This window comes from Sipha flava, unplaced genomic scaffold (assembly GCF_003268045.1).
Source record: "Sipha flava isolate LNK unplaced genomic scaffold, YSA_version1 103_pilon_pilon, whole genome shotgun sequence".
NCBI lineage: Eukaryota > Metazoa > Arthropoda > Insecta > Hemiptera > Aphididae > Sipha > Sipha flava.
Genome location: NW_020271717.1, coordinates 362828 through 385946, shown reverse-complemented (window position 1 = coordinate 385946; position 23119 = coordinate 362828). Strand labels below are relative to the sequence as shown.

The 23119-nt window shown below is 25.9% G+C and overlaps 1 protein-coding gene across 1 annotated transcript in view; it reads right to left on the bottom strand.

The window, feature by feature from the left end:
* Positions 1-74: 74 nt before the first annotated feature.
* Positions 75-23119, bottom strand: part of LOC112682389 (scavenger receptor class B member 1-like) — a 37351-nt gene continuing 14306 nt past the window's right edge. Inside the window, exons 3-11 of the mRNA XM_025552978.1 lie at positions 14437-14528; positions 8099-8262; positions 5909-6050; positions 4155-4355; positions 2787-3024; positions 2543-2701; positions 1166-1284; positions 964-1089; positions 75-502 (exon numbers count right to left, since the gene is read on the bottom strand). Coding sequence (XP_025408763.1) covers positions 299-502; positions 964-1089; positions 1166-1284; positions 2543-2701; positions 2787-3024; positions 4155-4355; positions 5909-6050; positions 8099-8262; positions 14437-14528 — 1445 coding nt within the window. The 3' untranslated portion in view covers positions 75-298. The remainder of the gene's footprint in view (positions 503-963; positions 1090-1165; positions 1285-2542; positions 2702-2786; positions 3025-4154; positions 4356-5908; positions 6051-8098; positions 8263-14436; positions 14529-23119) is intronic.

Genomic DNA, 23119 nt, shown 5'->3' with positions numbered 1-23119 from the left:
AAACCATCGTTTTAGGTATAATGTTTTATTTCGTACAAAATTGAATACATACTATCAAGGATATTTTATATATGGGTATGCAATATATTTATAGGTAGGTATAAGTTTATGGTGAAAATAAATGATTTTTGTGATAAAAAAGATCTATGTCAAAATATATTGACGAATGACAATATTGACATAATAACATAAAATGAAAAAATAAAATTTAAATACTTATAACTAGAATAATAAATAATCTATACATCAATTTAATTGTTTAATTGGTTTTGTTGTTTTGATGTATTTACGACACTTATTAATTTATTGATGGCAAGAGATCCAAAGAACTATGAGAGTGTAATGGCTTTCTATAACCAAATACTGCTGTGAACACCGATTTCCCGATCATTGTCAAGCCGGCTATCATCATCGCGATACTTCCGATTAATTGGGTATACGGTAAAACGTTAACAGTTAAATACATGAGAGCTGTTATGTACCAAGGTAAGCCCACTTGATTCTGAAATATTACAATAATATCGTTACAATGATTAGTAAGAAAACATATACGTATACATGTATACGAACATATCAATACATGTCGCTATAACGATACGACTATGAATTTATTTTGTTAAATATATGTAGATCTAAAATTAATTCACATTGGTTTAAATAAGTTCCTATAGGATAATTTTTCTGCATTTTAACAAAATAATTGTACATTTTACTATATACGGATGGTTCTAAAATTTCAATATTTTCTAACGTCTTTTTGAATTGTTATTTCTAAAGCATTTTAGAAAAATTATCCCTTTGAACTATCTATTGATACTGTTGTTGATTTCTTTTCGATCAAATGACAATAATTCTATTATATACTATTACATACAGCAATATAAATATTGTAAACATTGTAATTTCACATAGACTAAATTATATTTATATTATATAAGATAATATATTGTCTAATGTACTCACGTATTCGGCCCAAAACATCGGTATTGTCATATTACTAAACTTGTCGATATTGGAAAATCCACTTGTAGGATGCATGACTAGATTGCTTTGGCTACGAGCTCTACTTTCAACTGGTACTCCTGTTAACTATTTTATAAAATGTGTACTGTAGTTTTGTAATTATAGACCGAGCGTGGGATATTAATTTTTTATAATTACTTACAGGTTCGACGATTAAGTACGATCCATGTTTTTCTTCTGTTGGATGTAAACCTGATATAGAATTAAAAAGTTTTGGATCGCCATTGAGGAAATGAGGAAATGAAGCGGCTATAGGGAAATCTGTAAGAAATAAAATATGTTAGGTACATGATTAAGAAAAAAACACAGTTGTGGTCTTAAATAAAATGTCTTGAAAGCAAATGTTTTAATCCATATTAGTTTCAGGTCCTGAGCGCATTATTTTTTTAGTAAATCAAAATATTATAAATTACATATTTTATCTGTATATCTCATTTATTTGTAGGATTTTCTTCAGTTATATTAATAGAAATAATTTTGAATTATTTTAAAGATATATTTAAGTGAAATATAGTATGAATCATGTATAGATAAAATAACATTACCCAAACATTTAAAATAATAAAATTAAAGTCTATGAAATTACTTTATACGTTGTCAAATAACTAGTGCTTATGAAAAAACAAATAAAAATTTGTACAGTTAAACAGTTAAATTTATATCTACATCGACACTTAGCCGATGTAGATAAATTATACTTATTTGTCCGAATATTACGAAACCTATTTAAATAATTACATAACACAATAGGATTATCCAACATTACTTATAACTGCATAATATACCAATGAGGAAGATACATTTAAATAATTATGGCATTCGTCACAATCATAATTCACAATAAATGTTTTGATTGAGTACAACTAATACAATGCACGACACATACGTTAAAACATTTACGCTAATAATTTATTAATTTTACATTCTTCTGCTAAACAAAATTATTCATACCTATTGATCAATTAATGTAATCGGTATATTATGTGGTGAGCCAATAGATGAAAGCTAGTAAAATTGTTTGTCCTATGAATTATGATATGATGAAAATCGGTTAGTTCAAGTGTTTAAAAATAACACTCTTTTGCGTACCTAATGCTCCGTTATAGACAATTTCGTTATAATAAGTAATGTCATTTAAAATTGAATAATTTAATTAAATATTTCAGATTTTTGTTGGTCTATAAATTAAATAACATGTAGTAAGGATAAAAAAATCTTGTTAAGACAGGAAATCGTGTTAAATTATATAATGAGATCATGTTGAAATAAGCCGAAAAAAACATCGATGTAGACCTCGGATGGATGGGTTCATTTTTTTAATCTCGGAAATTAAACTATAATTGCATATCATTACTGTTTTGGTCTAAAAATAAGCTGCGCCGCAGTTATTAAAACTTGCTGATGAACATTCAACAAAATGAACAAATTATTAATTTCATTTTGTAACGCAATTATTAATTATTAGTTTTACAATATAATTTTGTGTACGTAGGCAGTAAAACAATTTTCAGTTACAAACCGTAGTAACACGGCGACACATCGGAGAGACCAGAAAGGAGAGAAGTTGATTCTGGGTTTTGAAAACAGTCTTCTAGGCTAGGATCAGTTTGTGGATGTGCGTACACGGTGCGTGGCAAAACGAACTTATACATTGTCATACCTGATTTGACCACCTCGTCTACGAAAATAAAAAACCAACACGTTAAGTTACATTTTAAGGAGCGCGTAGCAGAATTTTTGTTTTAGAAATAGAGAACTCATACTTTTGTATTTGAGCGGCGTCACTCGACACATGGTTTTTCTCAAGTACTTCAATGTGTCATTCTTCGATATGAACTGATGATACGTAACGCCTTCAGTCGCACCCTGTACACTGTCGCATTTCATATCATCCCAGATACCTAGATTAGGTTTTCCGTTGTAATTTTCAACCGTAAAAAATCTTGGCTCGTTTTCCGGACCCATGTACACAGTAACTTCATCAGTAAACTTATTATAAATCTAAAAATAATCCATAAATCAAGTTTCAAGTTAGTTATTTACGTTGAATAAATGGCTCAAAATCCTCACTATTTTCCGTCAATATAAAATATTATGAATAAAAAAAAAAATAATTGAAACATTAAACAACCATTGATAATTGTAACATGAGATTTCTTAGAGTTCATTCTTTTGTTAAAAATGGTTTTTGACTTCTTTTCATAGTTTATAATATAAATATAAATGTATTATTTCCAAAAATGTTTAAACCCCCAGTTTTGGAAGCTTTGTTAGTTTCACATTAAAGAGTTATTTTCCGTATAGCGAGTTATTTATTTAAGAATGTAGAATTTAGGGTATGAATAACAATACTTGAGGGTTACAAGTATAAGATATTGTGCATATTCCATAAATTATAAACTAAATAAAAAAAAATTCAATTTTTGATCAAAAATAAAAAAGATAAATAAGGAAAATACTCCATGATCGTGTGAGATACAGAAACAGGTGAATGATATATTATTGTATTTGTCTTTCAAACTTGAAATTAATGTACCATTAACTCTTGAAAAATACTTCTGAGTGAAAGAGATCTGGTATATTAATTTATATTTAAAAAGATAGTTATTATATAGTAGGTAGCAGAACCAAATTTGTTAAGAAGATAGGTTTAATTTTTAATGTGTGAACTTAAGCAAAAAAAAAAGACATCAGATACTATATAATATATAATCGACAAAAAAAATAAAATCAATATTATATATTTATATTTATAAAAAAAATACAAATTCTGGTAAAACCAATGGCTACTACTCAGAATTTAACAATTAAAATAATTTTTAATTTTTATGTAATTTATATTCTTTGTATTTAAAGTAATATCTCCTACTCTTTGAAATGTGGTTTTTTTTTTAATACAAATTAATCAAACTTAATTAAATTAACTTTGAACATAATTTTGAATATTTAATTAATTTTATATGAATTTTAAAATGTAATTATATATCAATTCAAATATAGATTATTATTATTTTGGTTAGGTATTTACATACTTATTTACTTAATTTAAATAGATCATATTTTATTATTTTATATTTTTTAATAAACGAATCATAATAATAGTTTATATAAAATATTGATAAATTATTTACCTGGTATAATATACCCATATTTTTCTCAGGAACTAAACTAGGTATCAACATATTTGCATTCTGGACTAGTGGATCAGTTAAATTCCATAAACAATCATTAATTGATGTTTTAATGAACATTTTTGTGTTTAAAAAATTTATCATGGTTTTAAAACTCATCTTTTTGAAGAAAGAAGCATCCCACAAAAATGATGCCATTCCCTGTATAGAAAACATAAAGTATAAATAATTAATAAAAGTTAGATCATGTTACTCTAAACAAATATTTTCTTTAATAGTACAACAATTATTTTTATATGTAACACGAAATAAGTAAAACCATGTACATCAACAAGTACTTTTTTTTGCAAATAAAACAATCTGTTTGTATAAAATTTTACAATACGAGAAATAAATAATTAAATTTGAGTAAGTAGTTTTGAGTTGGTTATTATTTGAACACGATATCCATAAAGTATATTAAGCTTTTACGGTACAGTTAAATAAGATTCAACTATCTAAAGCCATTTTATTATACCTACATTCACAAAATTATGTACACGTTGTTCATTCAATATTGTATAAGTTTTTAAATAAGTAGTTTATAAAAATAGTTTTATAAATAAATAATAAAATTAGTAACTAGGGGATTAGATATCTAATTGTATTAAATGAGTGCAATTAATAAATGTCATAAGTATAACTGTTCTTCGTTCATACATTTATGAACGTGACTAAATAGTATCTCTAATGCTTTAAGTCCATTATTTATATTATTTAAAATAAAACTGATAGCTAAAATGATCGTTATAATTATAATATAAACACTGAATTTATCAGAATAAATAAAAACGTGCTAAGATTTATCTCTAAAATTAAAATGATGACTCATTAAAGGTTTTTTACATAAGAATATTATTGGCTCGGATATCCAAGGTTTCTGTGATATCAAAATAGAATACTAATGTAAAAAATCATTTATACGCACTTTTTCTCAACAACTGATAATTTAATATATTTACATGATTTTCTGATTTTAATCACTTAATTTGATGTAGTGATGTAGCATCGTTAACGGATACTATTTAAAATCTCTTTTCTTCTTTTGGTAAGTATAATACTTTTATAATATTAAAATATTAATTATAATAATTAATAATTAGGGCTTGGATTTTGTAGCAGAATAAATCCTCAAAAAAGCATTTTAAGTAGCCAAAAAAAGTATTTATTAATTTAATTCTAAAAAAAACAAATTTCAATTAAACATAAAATTTAATATTAAAAAAGGAATTCACAACCATATATTTAGTCAAGTTACTTTCATTAAAACTCATTCTATTGGTGCTAATATATTTTTGTATATTACGTATTAATCTTTAGCTCATTGGGCCGAGTTGACCTACTGCAATCAGAATGTTCAACGTTAGTGTCAAATTAATATTATGTGTTTAGAATAAATCTATTTTACAAGTTTTGTTTTTAACGATCTTTCAACAATCTAAACAATTGTTATTATCTTAAAGACAGTTTTTTTTTTTTAATAGTAATTGTCTGGTATACCGAAAAAAACGTATTTTATTTCAATCGATTTCATTTCATCAATTATCTAATCACCGTTGTAAGCACACATCATTATAGATATTGTCGCGTGAAAATGTTGTGAAATACGACCGATTTTGTTCACTGATGATGTCTATGAAAATACTATATTGATGTTGCGACACGTAACATTAATAACAGTGACTACCAATTGTTCGTGTTTCCATGATACGTACCAATGCGGCGAAGTTGGGTATTATTAAATTGTCGTCCAAACTGACGTTGGTCATTTCTGGCAAGAATACAGCCGTACGCGTGGCCACATAAGTCATTGTACCGTTGTCGTTGAATCTCACATCGCTGTGCCGTAACAATTCTCTAGAAGAAAATCACAAAAAAAAAAAAAAAATCCTGTAAACAACGTCGAACAACGCAGCGAATCGCTTCCAGACAGGAATTATTTATTATTCATATTGTGGTGATTGCAGGTGGGACACGTGTATCATTAAAATATGAGTGTAATAGCTGTACACCGACTGTTGTATAGGACGTTCAAATGTTTACTTTTTCCACGTTTTCGTCTTTGCGCGGTGCGCATGCGTTTTTACACGTTTTACACGAACATGTTACGCGCACACAACTATATGTTTGTATATATATATTACCTATGTCAATGCAAATTACAATTCTTTGTTTTCGAGGTAAACGATTATGTCGTGTAGACGTTTAAATCGCTCGTGCATAGGGTCGTAAGAGATTGCATGGTATGGTATGGAAAACTAAAAACATATTTCGTACAAAATGAATCGAACCCGAGTACATCTCGACGAATGTGTTGCCGAACCAGTATACGGATTATGGTTAATATAATAGCCTAACCTTATGGTATTTATTTTTAATATTTTTTTTAAATAGATTATAGGTATTGGCTGAATTGTTTTAAATACGTATACATTAAGTCTGATGTGGGGGGGACATTTTTCTCTAAAATAAACAATAATAAATGCTTTTCCGTATAAATGCATTAATTTGTTCCGGAATCATTTGTAACGCTCGATATGTTAAAAGCCGAGTTTAAGTATCACGTATAAATAGATTTGTTTGTAAAAATGAATTACGACTTATATTTTTAAACAATAAAATGTAGAGATATACTGCTGCTTTGATGTGTTTCTCATTTTGTTCCGACTACAATCATTGCGTTGCAATTGTTTACATTCGAGTCGAATAGACACAATGAAGAATATACGCATGTGATATGTCTGATGTGGATGCATGTTGATTAATCATTCGTATGCTTTAGATCAGCGAAGCAGTGAATATTATATCTATTGATAATTAAAACTTAAAAATATCTTTTGGTTAATGGTAAAAGATTCCCGCACGAGCAATAACAATTTTTAAGAGAGTTATTTATTTCGGTTTGATGCGATCGTGTTGAATCTTGAGCGGAAGCATTATTATTTGTTAACAAACATCGCGCTAAACATTTCGATTTTTCAAGGGCTTCGAGAGTATAAATGAAAAAAAAAACTTATCAAAAAGAAGTATATATCAAGTTAAGGTATATTTATTATTTTATTTCCATTTGAAATCTACGATGAATAAATAAAAACGTTGATAATAAATTATATTCAGTACCTACTAATTATATTCAATGACATCATCACTTATGAGAAATATTGCCAGTAAAAATATAAGCCAATCCTAGTGTTTTATGCCTATTTGTGTTTGAACGTTATCTAGAAAAGCTTAGTCTTTAGATACAATTTAGATAGTATGTCTATGGGTGGAACGTTGTGACTTAAATATTTGTATATTGTAATATTTATATGTTTCCAGACCTCAAGAACTTTCTAATATATATATATATATATATATATATATATATATATATATCACGTTTGTTTATTAATTATATTGATTTAATTACAAATAGGTTCAATGTTCTGATCTTGATTGATATTTTTAATAATAATTTATTCTTTAATATTGTTGTTAAGTGTTGGAATTTTTTTGGTTAGAAATAATTATTTTTTAGGAAGTATGTATTTGAAGAATTATCGTCAGTTTATTAACGTATATACAATAAATTGTTATTGGTTAAATTTGACTTGTGGTTATTATTTTTATTTATTTATAAAAACACATGTGTTATGCATATTGTTACAACGAAAATCCTCTAGGTATTTTTAAAAAAATCATGTATGACAATCAATATCGGTCGGATTACGCTTTTTTCTCGAAAATGTTAATTTTTTGTTTCATTTCTAATTTATATTTATAGATTTATGCTGATACACACAAAGTTTATCGTAAATCAACAATATTATCATTAAAAAATAAAATATAGTTTCCATCAAAACTATATGTATGCATACAATAATGCGCGCACTAATTATTATATAATTCTGGCAAATTCTCACCTGAAAATGATTGGACCGATTTCATTTAGTTCAAGTTTACTGTCGAGTCCGTTCTCAAACCTTTCACTGTTTGTTACGTTGAATAAGTACACTCTAAGTAAAACCTCATCGGGAGGATTTTTCCACCATTCGTAAGCCGGTAGACCACGTACCATTTTCAGTCTCTAAAAAACACAGAATAAAAATAAAAATGAATATAGTGAAAATTGTTATCTATATTATTTCAAGATAGTACCAGTAGTGTGCAAATGGCTTTCGTAAATTATCAATCACTGTTAAAGAAAACCAATCAAAATAATAAAAGAAAAATATGAAATTAAAAATTAAACTTAAATAATACAGAATGATATCTAATGAACGAAGAATATTCACCAGACAATCGAACTGGGATGCTGTACAAATTAAAATGTGAACAACCCAACGAAGTAATATATAGTTTCACACCAAAAAAATAAGATTGAAAATGTAAAAAAAGTGGCTGTAAGTGATGATTGCAGTTTTAGTCTATTAATATGTGCAAAAATTTCTTCATAAATCATAATTAATGTAATCAAACACGAAACCGATGTCTGAACATCAAGGCACTACTCGTTCAACTATTATCACCCCAGTATCTTATTATATTGCAATATTGAAATTTTCGATTAATTTATTAATCGTCAAGTACAAAAAGATTCGGTGCTCTGAACACAATCACTTATCAGATTAGATATTATTTTATAAAAATTGCTAACAAAGGCGATTGAAATAAATGTTTCAGATATCTTTTTTAATCTCACATAATTATGCTTTTTACATTCTTCTAATCATACTTCTTGATTACAGTGGCGTATTAAAGGGGGGGGGGAGGATAAAATCCCACTAAAATTTTTGAGTAGAATTAGTTCCTTAGGAGATGTGTATATTTTATCAATACAACTGTACATTATCTTATGGAGGTACCTATGCGTATTTGAGTATTATTATTTGAGTATACCAAAAAAATATTGTAAATAGGGACTGTGTAATTATTACGACTACCTACTACTAAATTAATTTTAATCTGCAATTGTTATCGTATTATCACGGCACTGCTTGTGTCAGTATGTATTTCTAATATGGTATGTTTACACGCATGCGCTTTTTCTTTCGTTTGATGCATCATAGGGCCTTTCGAGTTGAACGACTACATTTTAGTGACCCATACTATTAACCAAGACTTTCCGCACTCAATGGAAATCCGTACAACACGTCGTGCTTTTTATATTGCATTTCACTCCGGTAGCTAAATATCATAATTATTAACAACTTAATTTTAGCTGGAGTAGCCTCTCTAAGACGAGTGGTTTGTCTTATTATTTCTGGTTCAATTATATTTAATTTTGAATAAAAATGTGCTTTGGATATTCGTGTAAAATTTTTAAATAAAATATCTTGCAAATGAATTGCAAATCATCTATAATTCCAAAATTTCGAATTTTTAAATAATTTTTGATCATCAAAAAACGCTTCTTCCTATGTTTTTTATTTGCCCTTGCAATAATTAAGTAGGCCACACTAATACCGAGAAGTACATGTGTATTTAATCTGGAACACGATTGATTTGTGACGTCGTTATCGAGAACAGTAAAAAGCATGCATTTATTGCATTCAATAAAGGAATTCGTTAGATAAAAATGAAAATTAATGTTGAAACGCAAGTTGAATTGAAAATTGAAGTGAAAAGCATGTTGCATATTTTGCAAAGATTTTCAGAATAATTTTTTAATTTCTTCTTAAACTTTAAAAATAGTTATAATAATAATAAAAAAAATTAAAAACGTTAAAATTGGTCACCTCTTAATTTTTACCGCATGTGGCTTGAATATTCCACCTGTCAGTGGCTTCTACAATTGTCAATTGTTTTTTTTTTTTTTTAATTCTGTGCAATACTCGTAGTTTAAGATATAAATGTTCAATTTGTTATAAATATTTTTGGTTAAATTGTAGTAATTCGATGATTCATTAATAAGATTTTTTAATTTGATGAAAAAGAATAATTTAAAAATTGTGAACGCATGAAGGAATGAACAAAAATAAAAAAAATGAAAAAAAATACAGTTATTACAAGCAATATAGTGAAAATACCATAGACGAAAATAACCTGACAATTATAATCATAGAGTATGATTTTTTTTTTTTTTTTAATATTTTTTAAATATATGTCTTACAACAACGCTGCTAATCTGCTTAGTATATAATTATAAGATCGATGATTAAGTTGTTGAGCTAGTCATATTATTTTATAATATATCTATACAATTATTTAAAAATTTGCATTACTATAATTTAAACATGCGAAAAACACAAGTTTTATTTACTGCATATAATTATAATACTTTTTCCGTCAGTTTCTAATCGATTAATTAAATTAAATTATTAATTTATTTTTTCATTATAATAAGTACAAAGTCTATTGAAATAGTAAATTCTAACTGTGCAGAAAGATTGTTGTAGTTGAAAGTCAATTCAAAGACAACAAGAAAAGGAGTACGAATATCATAATACCCATATTATTTTAAACTCAGAAACATTGTTTTTGAAGCAAGTCCTTGAATGCTGCGAAAAATGCCCCTGCAGCAGGACTGAAGGATTCAATGATGAATGAATGACATCATTTGTACGAGTATGGGCTAAAGTAGTCGTTATAACGGATCTTTACACAAAATATTTTTTTATGTCGTTTGGAAAGTTCGTTGACTTTTGGTAGACGTAAATTTTAATGCTATAGTGATATATTGTCATGATGTATCCAAGAATGATGGGATATTATTTATAAAACATACAGCATAGTGTTATATTATTAAATATATGTAATATGTGATACACTAAAAAATTACAAAATTATCTTATACGTTGTTTCTGCATGTACTTTAGACGCTGTTATGTATTACGTGTTTAATACATCACAGTTGACGTTTTGTTGATGGATTTAAGCAAATCACTTAGTTCGATTAGTAATAAACAATGATTCCAAATTTTTTAATCAATATTTTACTATATTTGACAGTAAAAAAAATTAAAAAAACATCAAAAATTATAATTTCTGAGAAGATTTATCTATGCGGCGTACTTATGGTAAGAGGATTTTATAATAATAAAATTTTGTACGAGTATGAAAGTTAATCTACACACAAAAGTAAATATTATGTAAACGTTTTAATTATTAACAATAATTATTGAAATAAATTGTATTTATAAATTTATAATATTATTTAATAATTATTTTTTATAAAAGTCCGTAAACTACATACTTTTTCTATAGCTATAAAATACTTTTCAGGAACAAAGTTTTTATTCAGAGTTTACCTTGAGTTGTTTTAAAATAATTACTCACTAATTTGAATTTATTGAAATATCTCATATGAACAGAAATAGTCGTTGGAAAATAATGATAATGACACAATAAATTAACTAAAAGGCTAAAAACTTTTATGCGTCTTTGATGAAGATTTATTAAAACGGATTCTTTCAAAACGATGATTAAAATAGATTGAATACTTGTAAATTAACGACGGTTTCTTTAAGATGTTCAGAAGTTCAACTAGCCGGATAATATTATCTTACACTATTTTATTAATTCGTCTTTGTGGATATTACGACTATTATTTTTATTTTATGTAATAATAAAACAAGATATTTTATTTATTATAAATAAATTTAGCTAAAAAATTATATTTATATTTGATAACCCAAAGAAAAAAAAAAATGTTTATTTCTTTGATTTAGTGAAAATAACAAACAAATCAAAAATTAAGAATGCAATAAAAAATTAATAACAGTGATTACACAATAACAAGGTGAAAATCAGCTAGTAATATAGTAATTATATAACGAATACATTTTTATTTTGTTTATTTAATTAAAAAAGAAAACTATTGTTTATTTTATAACAGCATTCTATAGTTTTTTTTTTTTTTTTTTATTAAATCGGAGTCAGTAGTTTAGTCAGTCTAATTAATTTTAATAGATCGTTACAATTCATTAATAATTTGTATTTTTATGAATTGGATAAGTATTTGTGAATTATTTTGATTAAGTACCTATTTAAAATACTTTTATGATTGCACTTGATGATTGACTGGTAAAATAATTTTTTTTGTAATAAGTAATACGGACAAATATGATAAATTGTTGAAATTAGTAAATCACTTGGTCTATTAAACAACACAATTATTGTTACAATATCTTTTATACTTTTTAGCCTTACGGAAAATGAAACGTTGCTGATTATTGTTAACGGCAAAAAAAAAAAAAAAAATGAATATTTTTTTATATATAAGTGAAATATAATTTCAGATTACCTATGATTGAAAATCAAGTTTTATAAAATATTCGACAACGGTGAAAAGCACATTTTATGCGGTGTAGAATTAAAAACTTTTATTTTACTTTTATAATAATTGTTAGGGTTCTTATAGGATGCTATATTGACGCTAACATCCGATAGGTATTAATTATCTTATCAAATAAATATTCAACACATTTATTAGTGCACTTATGCATAAACGATGAACATAGCGATACACGATAATTGTTGACAGGATTGGTCTTTCAAACAGGCTGTGTGCTGTTACTTCAACATTTAATAACATTAAGATTATTAATTTATCTGTTTTTTTTTTTTTTTTAGAGGCGTATAGTTAATCATTCAATGACCTAAGTCTAGAACGATGTATTCGAGTGAAATATTATTTTTTAATTCGATATTATTTCCTAACAAGGTAGTCTTTGTAAATTACTCAAATGCCCAACTGAAAATGTTCTCGAAGTGATAATAGATTTACGTAACTTAACCATCGATAAGAACACGTTGACAAGTCGATATTAAATGCAATAATGTTTAATGTAAGTACCATATCCTCTGCATCATGTTGTACAGATGAGAAGGATGATTTAAACATCATTCGATCCTTAATAAAAAAATGTTTCATACGATATTACGTCCAATGTAATAATATTATTGTACTAATTATATTTACGAGTATATAACATCCATGTAAGGTACAGTCGTAAAATATATTATTATGATAATAAAATGTAATAAATTATATTTCCTTTTTCAGATGTAACCGTGTCTTCAGTAGTGTGCCGAGGTTTTCAATAGGAAGAAAAATTATAGAAAGCGGCGTCTGCAATTACTGAAGAAAAACAAATGATAACGATTATGGATGGATACAATATTGTATAAATTCAGATAAGAAACAAATTAAGGCATATTTTAAGGCAATTGACATACGAAGCGACACTAGCTGATATCTTAATGTGAATAATTCCTTAAATTCCTTAATGTGACCCTGGGTTGCGATTCCTATTTAGATGATCCGTTGCACCAAATTTAATTTAATAGTAAGTAGATATGATGCAGTGGTATTATGAATTAATTATAAACACTTTTGTACGTACAGGTTTTCTTGCGGTAAGAAAAAAAATATTTGGGGATTTTAATGTATGCATAACATCTCCGTATGATCAATCGGTCGATGTTAACGTATATATTTCGAGAGGCTCAAGTCATCTTAAGAGGATAAACGCATATTATATTATGGTACGATTTATAAAAGTAATAGAGTAAACGGAATGATAATGTATTCCGAACACGTCTACTGCACTTATAGTTTCCACGTGATGGATTCGATTTTTGTATTGAATGAATACTGATTTATATCATAAACGTTTTTACTATCTATTTTACAAGCATTCTCATAGAATATTTAATCGATGTGAAAATAATCGTTTTAACAATACGAAACATATCATTAGTAAATGTGAAGTTTCTATAAAACACTAATTGGATCCAAAATATAATATTTTCACCAGAACATAGAATGTTAACAAGATAAATAGAATGTGAACAAGTTCTATTTAATTTACATGATAACAATTAGAAATCACTATTTGGGAGGATTTTTTTTCATATCACTTTCATAAAACGTATCTGATTAACAAATTGTCCGGAAAATGCATTATTCAGAGCCTAAAGCTTATAACTAGTGGAGTTTTAAAAATCTACAATACCGCAATATAACACGACTTACTAGATATGCAATATCTGTCAACTTTTTAATCATCATTTAACACCAATTCATTTATAATATTATGATATAAGAATGATGACATTCTAAAACAGTAGGTAAGTAGGTTAATTTGGGTGATTGGAACGTATATGGAGTGATGCCAAACATTTTTAACTTATTTAACATAAATTATATGTAGTATAATATTAAAATCGGTTTATACTAAGTATATACCATGCCTATAATGATAATTTGTGTAATTATGTCTATAAATATTTTTATCTGATTACTATCGAAACTTACTTCATTCATTAATATGTTAAATGGTGTGTAGACTATTGTAATACTGCCCACGATGAACAATACTAAAGCTGAAAAAATGTAGAATGAGTTTCCTGGAAAAAAAAATTAAAATAAAATTTCAATATTGGAAAAATTAAAACATGGAAGGTTATTTCTATTAAAAACCTATATTAATATAAATTTTTAATGTTTGTTTTAAATTGTATAGTATATTATTTTGTTTAAAAAGAAGAAGAATATCGACGGTCATAACAACAACAATATGTATGTATATATACATAGATGCACATATTATATAACTTAACTACGATCACGAATCATGTAACAGTCTTTAATCAGCGTGCGTATAAATTAAATTCTTATAAGTATCGATGAAATTGGATAATGACAGTAAAATAGCAATAAAGTTATCCTTTGTTCGCAATATTATTTATCTAAAATATTTTATTCCCAGTGAATAAATAAATATTAATAAGTATCGAGTTATTGACGAATGTTTTATCCTTTGTAAAGTTTTAATATAATCCATGTTGAAATAATCGAATGTCGTGTTTTTAACAAAGACTCTCTCACAGGTCTGCTAAGTAGGTACTCGTCTTCAGTTTATTGTATTTTAATTCTAACATAATATGTACATTTCCTATCATCATTTTTAAACAATAAATCAAATCTATCAATGCGTTATTGAAGTTGATAAAATATATACGTATATGTATTTCCTATATGTATACATAATGAAACTATAAATAAAATAATTGTTCTGGTATTGTTGAGATGCGTGAAAAAACCCCAGTTCCTACATAAAATGCTAATTGTTGAAAACATTTTTTAGTCAAGTACAATCATACAAATATATCCTTTAAAAATATTAGATCTTTGCATTGATATTTTAAAATCTTTAATCAATGATTTCAAATACTTAAATTTATACAAGTGTACATTTTTTTATAAGCCATGTTGTTGTTATAAAAACTCGAAATAATTTCTATATAAATACATTATTTCTAGTACTAACAATTAATTGAATAAAACAGTCTTAACGTTATTTTAATTCAATTTATAAATAATATAAATGCATCATAGTATGTCGTTAATTAATACTAATAAAATTAATAAATACATTACTGCCTATATTATTATGTACTATTTAGATATTTGATTCTAAAATCAATTTAGTAAATTTCATTATTTGTACAGTAATGCATTTATTAACTTTACCTTGATCTTGATCAGATTCATAACAAATTGTTGAACTCAAAGAAACCTGTTTTACCTTTCTATGTATTTTTTATTTAATATTTTCATTTGAAACATAACCAATTCTATGCATAAACCAACAAAATATCATTTCCGCATACATTGTCTCATGAGTTTTTACTATATTGAATAACGGTGTTACGTGAAAAATCGAATTTTTACCGATGCGAAATATGAGCAATAAAATAAAAAGTCTAAAATAATTTTTTTTTTCACAATTTTTCACCATAATTACAATTATTATTTCGTATAGATTATAGTGTATATCTTACCTCTAAGTATAAAATGTGACGTACTGACATTTAACGGATGGAGGGAATTACGTTTCTACGAGTTAAAATGGAGGTTTACCTATGATATTCAGTAGTATTTTAATATATTGTTAATATTAAGATTTTTATTTTCTAGGTAAGCTGTGTCAAGTTTGTTGAATGTATTTTATATAATGTTGAACTTTTGTTGTATAATATCTCGTAATAATACTCTAATAAGTAATAATGTTCGGGGTCAACGGTAGTGCAATGATGCAATGATTTCCAGTTGTTAAGTGAAATGGAAATTAAACGGAGTTTTATGAAGAAAAAAAAATAGTGTATGGTAAGCGCCCTTGACCAACTTGATGGATTATTACAGAAAAAGATGAACGAAAAACATAGGTACCTAATTGAATAAGACAATATGATATTAGCAGTGCTCAATTTAGACGAAGCGATGAAGAAGGGCGAACCGCTCATCCGTCCACTAATTTTCAATATTTTATGGACACTTATAATGATTGTTTTTATCGAAATCCAGTGACGGTACATAATTGTAGATTTTTAACGTATAATTATTTATTACTCTTGTGTGTCTTGTAATTTTTATCTACTTCACTTTATTTCTAAATCTAATTAGTCGTACAAAGAGGTAGAGTAGCTAGATGCAATTCAATCAATACTTTTGGGAGTTCAATGATAGCAAGTAATAGTATGACATACATATTATATAATAATGTACCATATGTAATATGGTATACACACATTTTTATATGAGTGACAAGAATATCGCTGTAATCATACAACACGATTTACTCATAGTTTAATTGTTATTAGAGTAGAACATTTAGATATAACCCCGTGTAATAACGTCATAACAATGTTGTGTTATTATCATAATGATGTATGCAATAAAATAAAATTATTCACTGCCATAAAATTAGCATTATCATGTGAAAAAACTTCATATCACCATATTTTTATCCATTATACCGATTGATACGAGCGTATTACATTTAACAACATAGGCAAATAAAGACAGTATAAAGGTGATGTAGAAATAAGATGTCGTAAGTTATATTATTTAAAAAAAAGTTATATACATGAGAAACGCAGTGATTTCCAATTAAATTACTACACAGGTAACTATTATCATTAATATTAGCCCTACAATGTGTTCCAAATAGTAGTGTCCATTACAAGGCTGTATTTAAGGAACATGTCAGTAAGATGTGCTTTACCGGATAACAATTAATCACGAATTTATATGTAGGTGTTATTGTTCAAAACAATTTATATATATATATATTCATAGTTTTTTCATTGTTTGTTGAGCTAAAGGTCATTCAATTTGACACCTTTAACTGTAAAAATATTAAGTAAGTAATTCAAAACGAGGAAGAGAAAAAATATAAAGTTCTTTTAAATCAACTTCGATGAATATTAGACAGATCATTAAAGGGTTTTTAGGGGGGTAAAATTTTTTTCTTCTCACATTATAACCGATTTCAAAAGCACAATAGGTAGATCTAGTAAAACATAGCAATAATAATTGATCGCGAGGACAATGTTTCTAATATTCATAATATATTTGTCGTGTTTTCTCGAAAGTAAATATTTTATTAGTATTTTTAACAACTATATACCTTTCTATGTAATTATCGTTTGTTGCTTAATAGGTAATATATTATATTTTATCCTGATTTATATTTTATGGGCCTAATTATTATTTTTACAAATAAGATGTGTAACCGTTAAAAAACTTGTTTAATTAGATTTTTCAAACGTTTCAAAATATGTTATAATCAAATAGGTACATAAAATATAATCTGTAGAAATGTATACCTATATATAATTTTCAAAATCAATCGTACGTTTTAATTTCATAGTGTAATATTGTGTTGAGACTTTCCCCTGGATGGAAAAGATAAGATAACTATAAGTATTGTGGTGAATACTGTGGTAAATACGTGTTGTAATTTCGTTTCAAAATGGTTTTGCAATTGCAAGTAATGTAGCAAATATAGTTATTCTAACAATAATGCTGACACTCCTAAATGATTCGGCAAAAAAACATTACAAACAATTATGTTATTGATTATTGACAAGTTTGCTGTAGTTAGCTATACTATTATCATGTATATTATATTATAAATATCCTGTATATAATATATATTTTAAATGAAAATAAATAAATAATAATAATAGGCTTCCAAATAAATTAAACTGGTTTGAAATTTTGTCGAACTACGTGAATAAAGAAATATAATTCGAAATAAATATGATAAAACTTTTTACAAGTATGTGCGTGTTAATCTTAATTGGGTTTTGCATCTAATATCGAATAATTTAAATTATTTTTTACATGAGGCCTCTAGGCGAAAATCCAAATGGATGAACGAACATCCACACCCGATCGCAGTAAATAATAATTTTTAAATGTTGAGCCTAGTATAATAGAATGTGTTTCTTATAAACATAGTATTTTTAGTTACATTTTTGGTATATAAAAAGAATGAATATTTTAATTATTCCCTAGATTCATCGATTTTGCATGAATTACATTCAGATCGTTCTTAAAAAATAACTGAGTAAAAGTTCAATGTAAAATAAGAACGGTGACGTTAAGGAATATTTAAAAATAAGTTGAATCTTAACGAAAAATAAACAATAGCTTTCCTTAAAATCCGTTTAAGAACTTTCTTAAATTGTTCTGTATTTCATATAAAAAGGTTAACGGATTTTCTTATTATAGATTCTCAAAAGTATTATCCACTCGCTCCAAAGGAAAATGATTTATTTTTATGCGACTTTTGTTTGATAGCTAAGATTATAATCTTTGATATGATAATACACAGATAAGCCGTTCTATTGTTAATAATAGCAGCGTGAATTCAGATACTGGAAATCGTAGTCTTATAAAATCAATTAAAAAAAAAAAAAAAAAAAAAAAAATTAAAGATTTATTAATCAATCTATTTTTTATTTAATAGTACTAGAATCATTATCATTAGCTATCTGAAATTTGGAATAAAGTTAGTGTAAACAACTGTCATTCATTTATTGATATGAATATATTTGCGAGAAATAGTAAGGTCAAATTGTGCATCTCATGTTATTAGAATTTTTCAGATTGTATTTATTCATGCGGTCAACGCAATCCAAATAATAAGTCTGAAATCCGGATGTAGGTAATTACTTTAATAAAATTATAAATTTACAATTTTATGATCTAACTCGTTTAACTGAACATTTTTTTTACAAGTCTTACGAAAAACTTAAAAACAAAATATTGATTATAAAAACTAAATACTTTATAATAAAACTCAATAAAATAAAGTACATATTAGTAAACATATTTATGCAGGAAAATCGGCTCATAGTTAATCATTTTAGCTAACTTATTGTAACTATGCACTTTGAAAATATATTTTATACGCAATCAATTCTAAAATATATTGTCATTTGTAAATAATATATTCTGAAGTAATGTTATTGAAATAAATAAATACGTATTTTTAACTTTTGCATTAATTTACGTGAATTTTGTCCACAAATTTAAGATTATTTTATTATATAAACGGCTTATATTTTATGGTGTATGAAAAATATTAAAATCTTATAATTAAATACAGTTTTGAAAATCTAACAAACTGTATGATACATTATTTGTATTTTGTAAGTTAATTTATATATTATTTATATATATATATATATAAATTTAATTTCATATTATTGTGTAAATCAATGTTAAATAGACAACCCTTAAAAAAAAAAAAATAAAAATAAAATAAAAAAAATAATAAAAATAATAAATATAAAAAAACCAACGATGCCTTAATATTATAATAATACTAAACATTTTATTTTAATACATTTTATCATAAACTTTAACGTAATACCGCAAAAACTGAATTCTGATATACCTTTAGTTATATTTTGATAACTTATTATTTTTACATATGTGTTGATACTCATTTACTACCAGGATCCACTATTTATTCACTTTATTTTTAAATTCTGGAGTCTTCCCCAGTAAATTGAAATCTAGTTTTATAATCTCTTTACGGAAATCCGATAAAAAATTTGAGGTTAACAATTATCGTCCCATATTAAGCACATACTAAGCAAATCATCTAAAGTTCTAGAAAAACTTATTGAACCAAAATTATATTTTAAACACACTGTAGTTAAAGTGTAACACGGTTTTCTTAAATCGATATTAACTGAAACAAATTTAATAACATACTACTCATATTTAATCGACATTTAATCGAAAATTAAATGATTATGTTGACGCAATTTATAAAGATTTAAAAAAGCTCTTGATTCAGTCGACCATAACATCATGAATATGAACTCAAGAATATATAACTCAAAAATATGGGCGTAATAATTTTTTTACTTGCAGTTAGGCAAATATTTTAAATTATTATCATAACAAAACTTTTCTGAAAAATGTATTTATACTTTGAAAATCATTTAAGCCACAACATTTAATCCTTACTTTGGCGAAAATAAAATCAACCATACTCGACCGTCGAAACATTTTACTTTATTAATAGCTTCTAATGTTAAAATTATTGTTCAAAACAAAAAAAAAAAAATAAATATGATCATTGTATCGGTAATAAAGGCAAGTTATGCAATAACTTGAATTTAGAAGAGCAGATAAAAATTTGAGTATTGAAACTTAGAGTTTTATAAAAAATGAATAGGTAGTCCCTTGAATGCATGGGAATCTAATAATTAATTTAAGTTATTAAAATTCATGAATAATTTAGCGTTGAGTTTTAATAGTTAGTTTTATTTTTTTTACAAAATTATTATACTATTCATTTTAAAATTTGGTAACTTTGTTGGTTATAGGTAAGTGAGTCTATAACTGTTATTAAAATAGTTTGTTTTATAATGATGTCAGCAAACTTGAATAATGTACACTGATTCTAAAAAAAATATATTTGGTAATACGGAAAAAAAAGTTTATTAAACATTCCTGAGAAAATGCAACAGACGCATTATAACAAATCGTATTATACATTTAAATACATTAAGTAGACATGAAATTAGAATTATCTTCTTTGTTAAATTATTCAATCTTGTCAGTCAAACGACAGATTATCACATTTTACATTAAAAAAAAAAAAAACTGTTGAATTTAGCCTAAGAATGAATATTACCTAACCAATTAATTTGTTCAAAAATAAACAGATACATGTATTTTTTATTTTTTATTTTTTTTTGTAATTTACACGAATATTTTAGTTGAAGTGCAAGCTAAAAGTGTACTTGGTTCTAATGCTTACGATTGGCAATTAGAGGTGAATGTCAATTATATTAAATTATTTTATGGTAATATCGTCGAAGATGATATTAACGATATGAACGTATAAGTTCAATGAAATGTTAAAACCATTCTTATTATTTGTTTTTTTTTTTTTTTTTTGAAAGGTAAAATATTCTTTAATTCCTCACGACTTAATTGCAAACATGGATTTTTTTCAATTGTTTTGATTATTTTTTAAATTCGGGTTAAATTAATATGTGTTATACCATAATGGAGTGCCATGTATTTGTTTTCAAAGAAAATGTAATTTTGTTTTATTGTTGTTACATAAAGTGTTCGTCGCGTCGTAATGTGTTCATCTGGATTTGATTGCCCTTAACCCATATGATCTAATAACGAAATAACACATACGACGGTGCACGGACCTAAATCAAGGTGAATTACTTTTTCTGCCCGTACAAAACCGGTGACACTTTCTTTGAATATGCAGTTGGACCAGTGCAAAACCACTACGTTATTTGTGGAAACATAAACGATCGAGTTTGTTTTGGACTCGACTAAAAAAAAAAAACGAAAATAGACAAAAGGATAAAAAATATATTTCGCGGTCCGTTGCGAGCCTGGCAAAATATCGACATAATTATTTTCCTATTCCTCGTAATAATGCAATGTTTATTCGACCGTCCAAAGTTATTTAAATTTTGAATTACGAACACACATTTTTAATGTTGAAATATAGGTATATATTTACAATTTAAAATTGAAAATTTACACCTTGACCTATTTTCACAATTTTGTATTAAATTAAATTTACTCAATTTTTTTACGCTATTGTGAAAACACATCAGATCTATTGTATTTATATATATTTCAATGATTTGATAAAAAATACTAAATTAAAAAGTATTGCACGTACATATATACAGTAGTGTATTTTTTGAAAATTAATCTTGCTTTTCTCAAATTAAGCCTTTAAATGTATTATGCGGTTAAGAATTTGTAAAAATATATTTTTGTATTAGCTTGTCAAATATATAACTTTCTAAAAAAGTTTATTTAGAAAAAAAAACATTTTATTTCTTTTGTTCAGCCATTTTTAATCGTACGTGAATATTCCGTTGCATCTATAAGGCCCTAAATAACAAACGCCTTGTGCTTCGTTTTACAATATAGGTTTATTTATCGGAATAAACCGAATAAGTATAGAACATGAATACATTATGTTTAACGGAAAACATTTTTTCAACTGTGTTTTTTTTTTCGTTATTTGAAAATCGAAGAAACTGTTGGACGAAGAACATTCAATCGATGAGATTATATAATATAATAGTAATATAATATCACTGTTTCTTTTCAAAATTGTTGTGAAATTCAAATTTATCGAGCAATATAAGAAAATTTTACTATCGAGTGTTATACTTACATTTAATGTGACACGCAGTATGTTGTACAAAGTATGTAAGTGCACTATCGTATGTATGCAGGTTTACTAATCTTAGAAGTAAAAGGACATCGTGATTGCGATGATTATATTTCCCGCATTACTAATTAGTTTAATATTCGACCTCACACAAAAATATATTTTAATTAAATACACATAAATATAAATAACTAATAACGAAGGCGTATATTTTCACACACTATTTTCAAGAATTATCAGTACTCGAACGGATTACGCGTTTAAAAAGTATTACCTATACGTATAATATAGTATAATTAATATATATTTCATAAAATATTAACACAAATATATAGATTAACCACTATGGGTATATTTACATTCAGCGAAATACTTATTTCCATTAAGTGATAATTTCTCCGCAAATACCTGTAGTATTATTATTGATTAGAAAAACAGAATAATAATAGGTAATGAAATATTGTT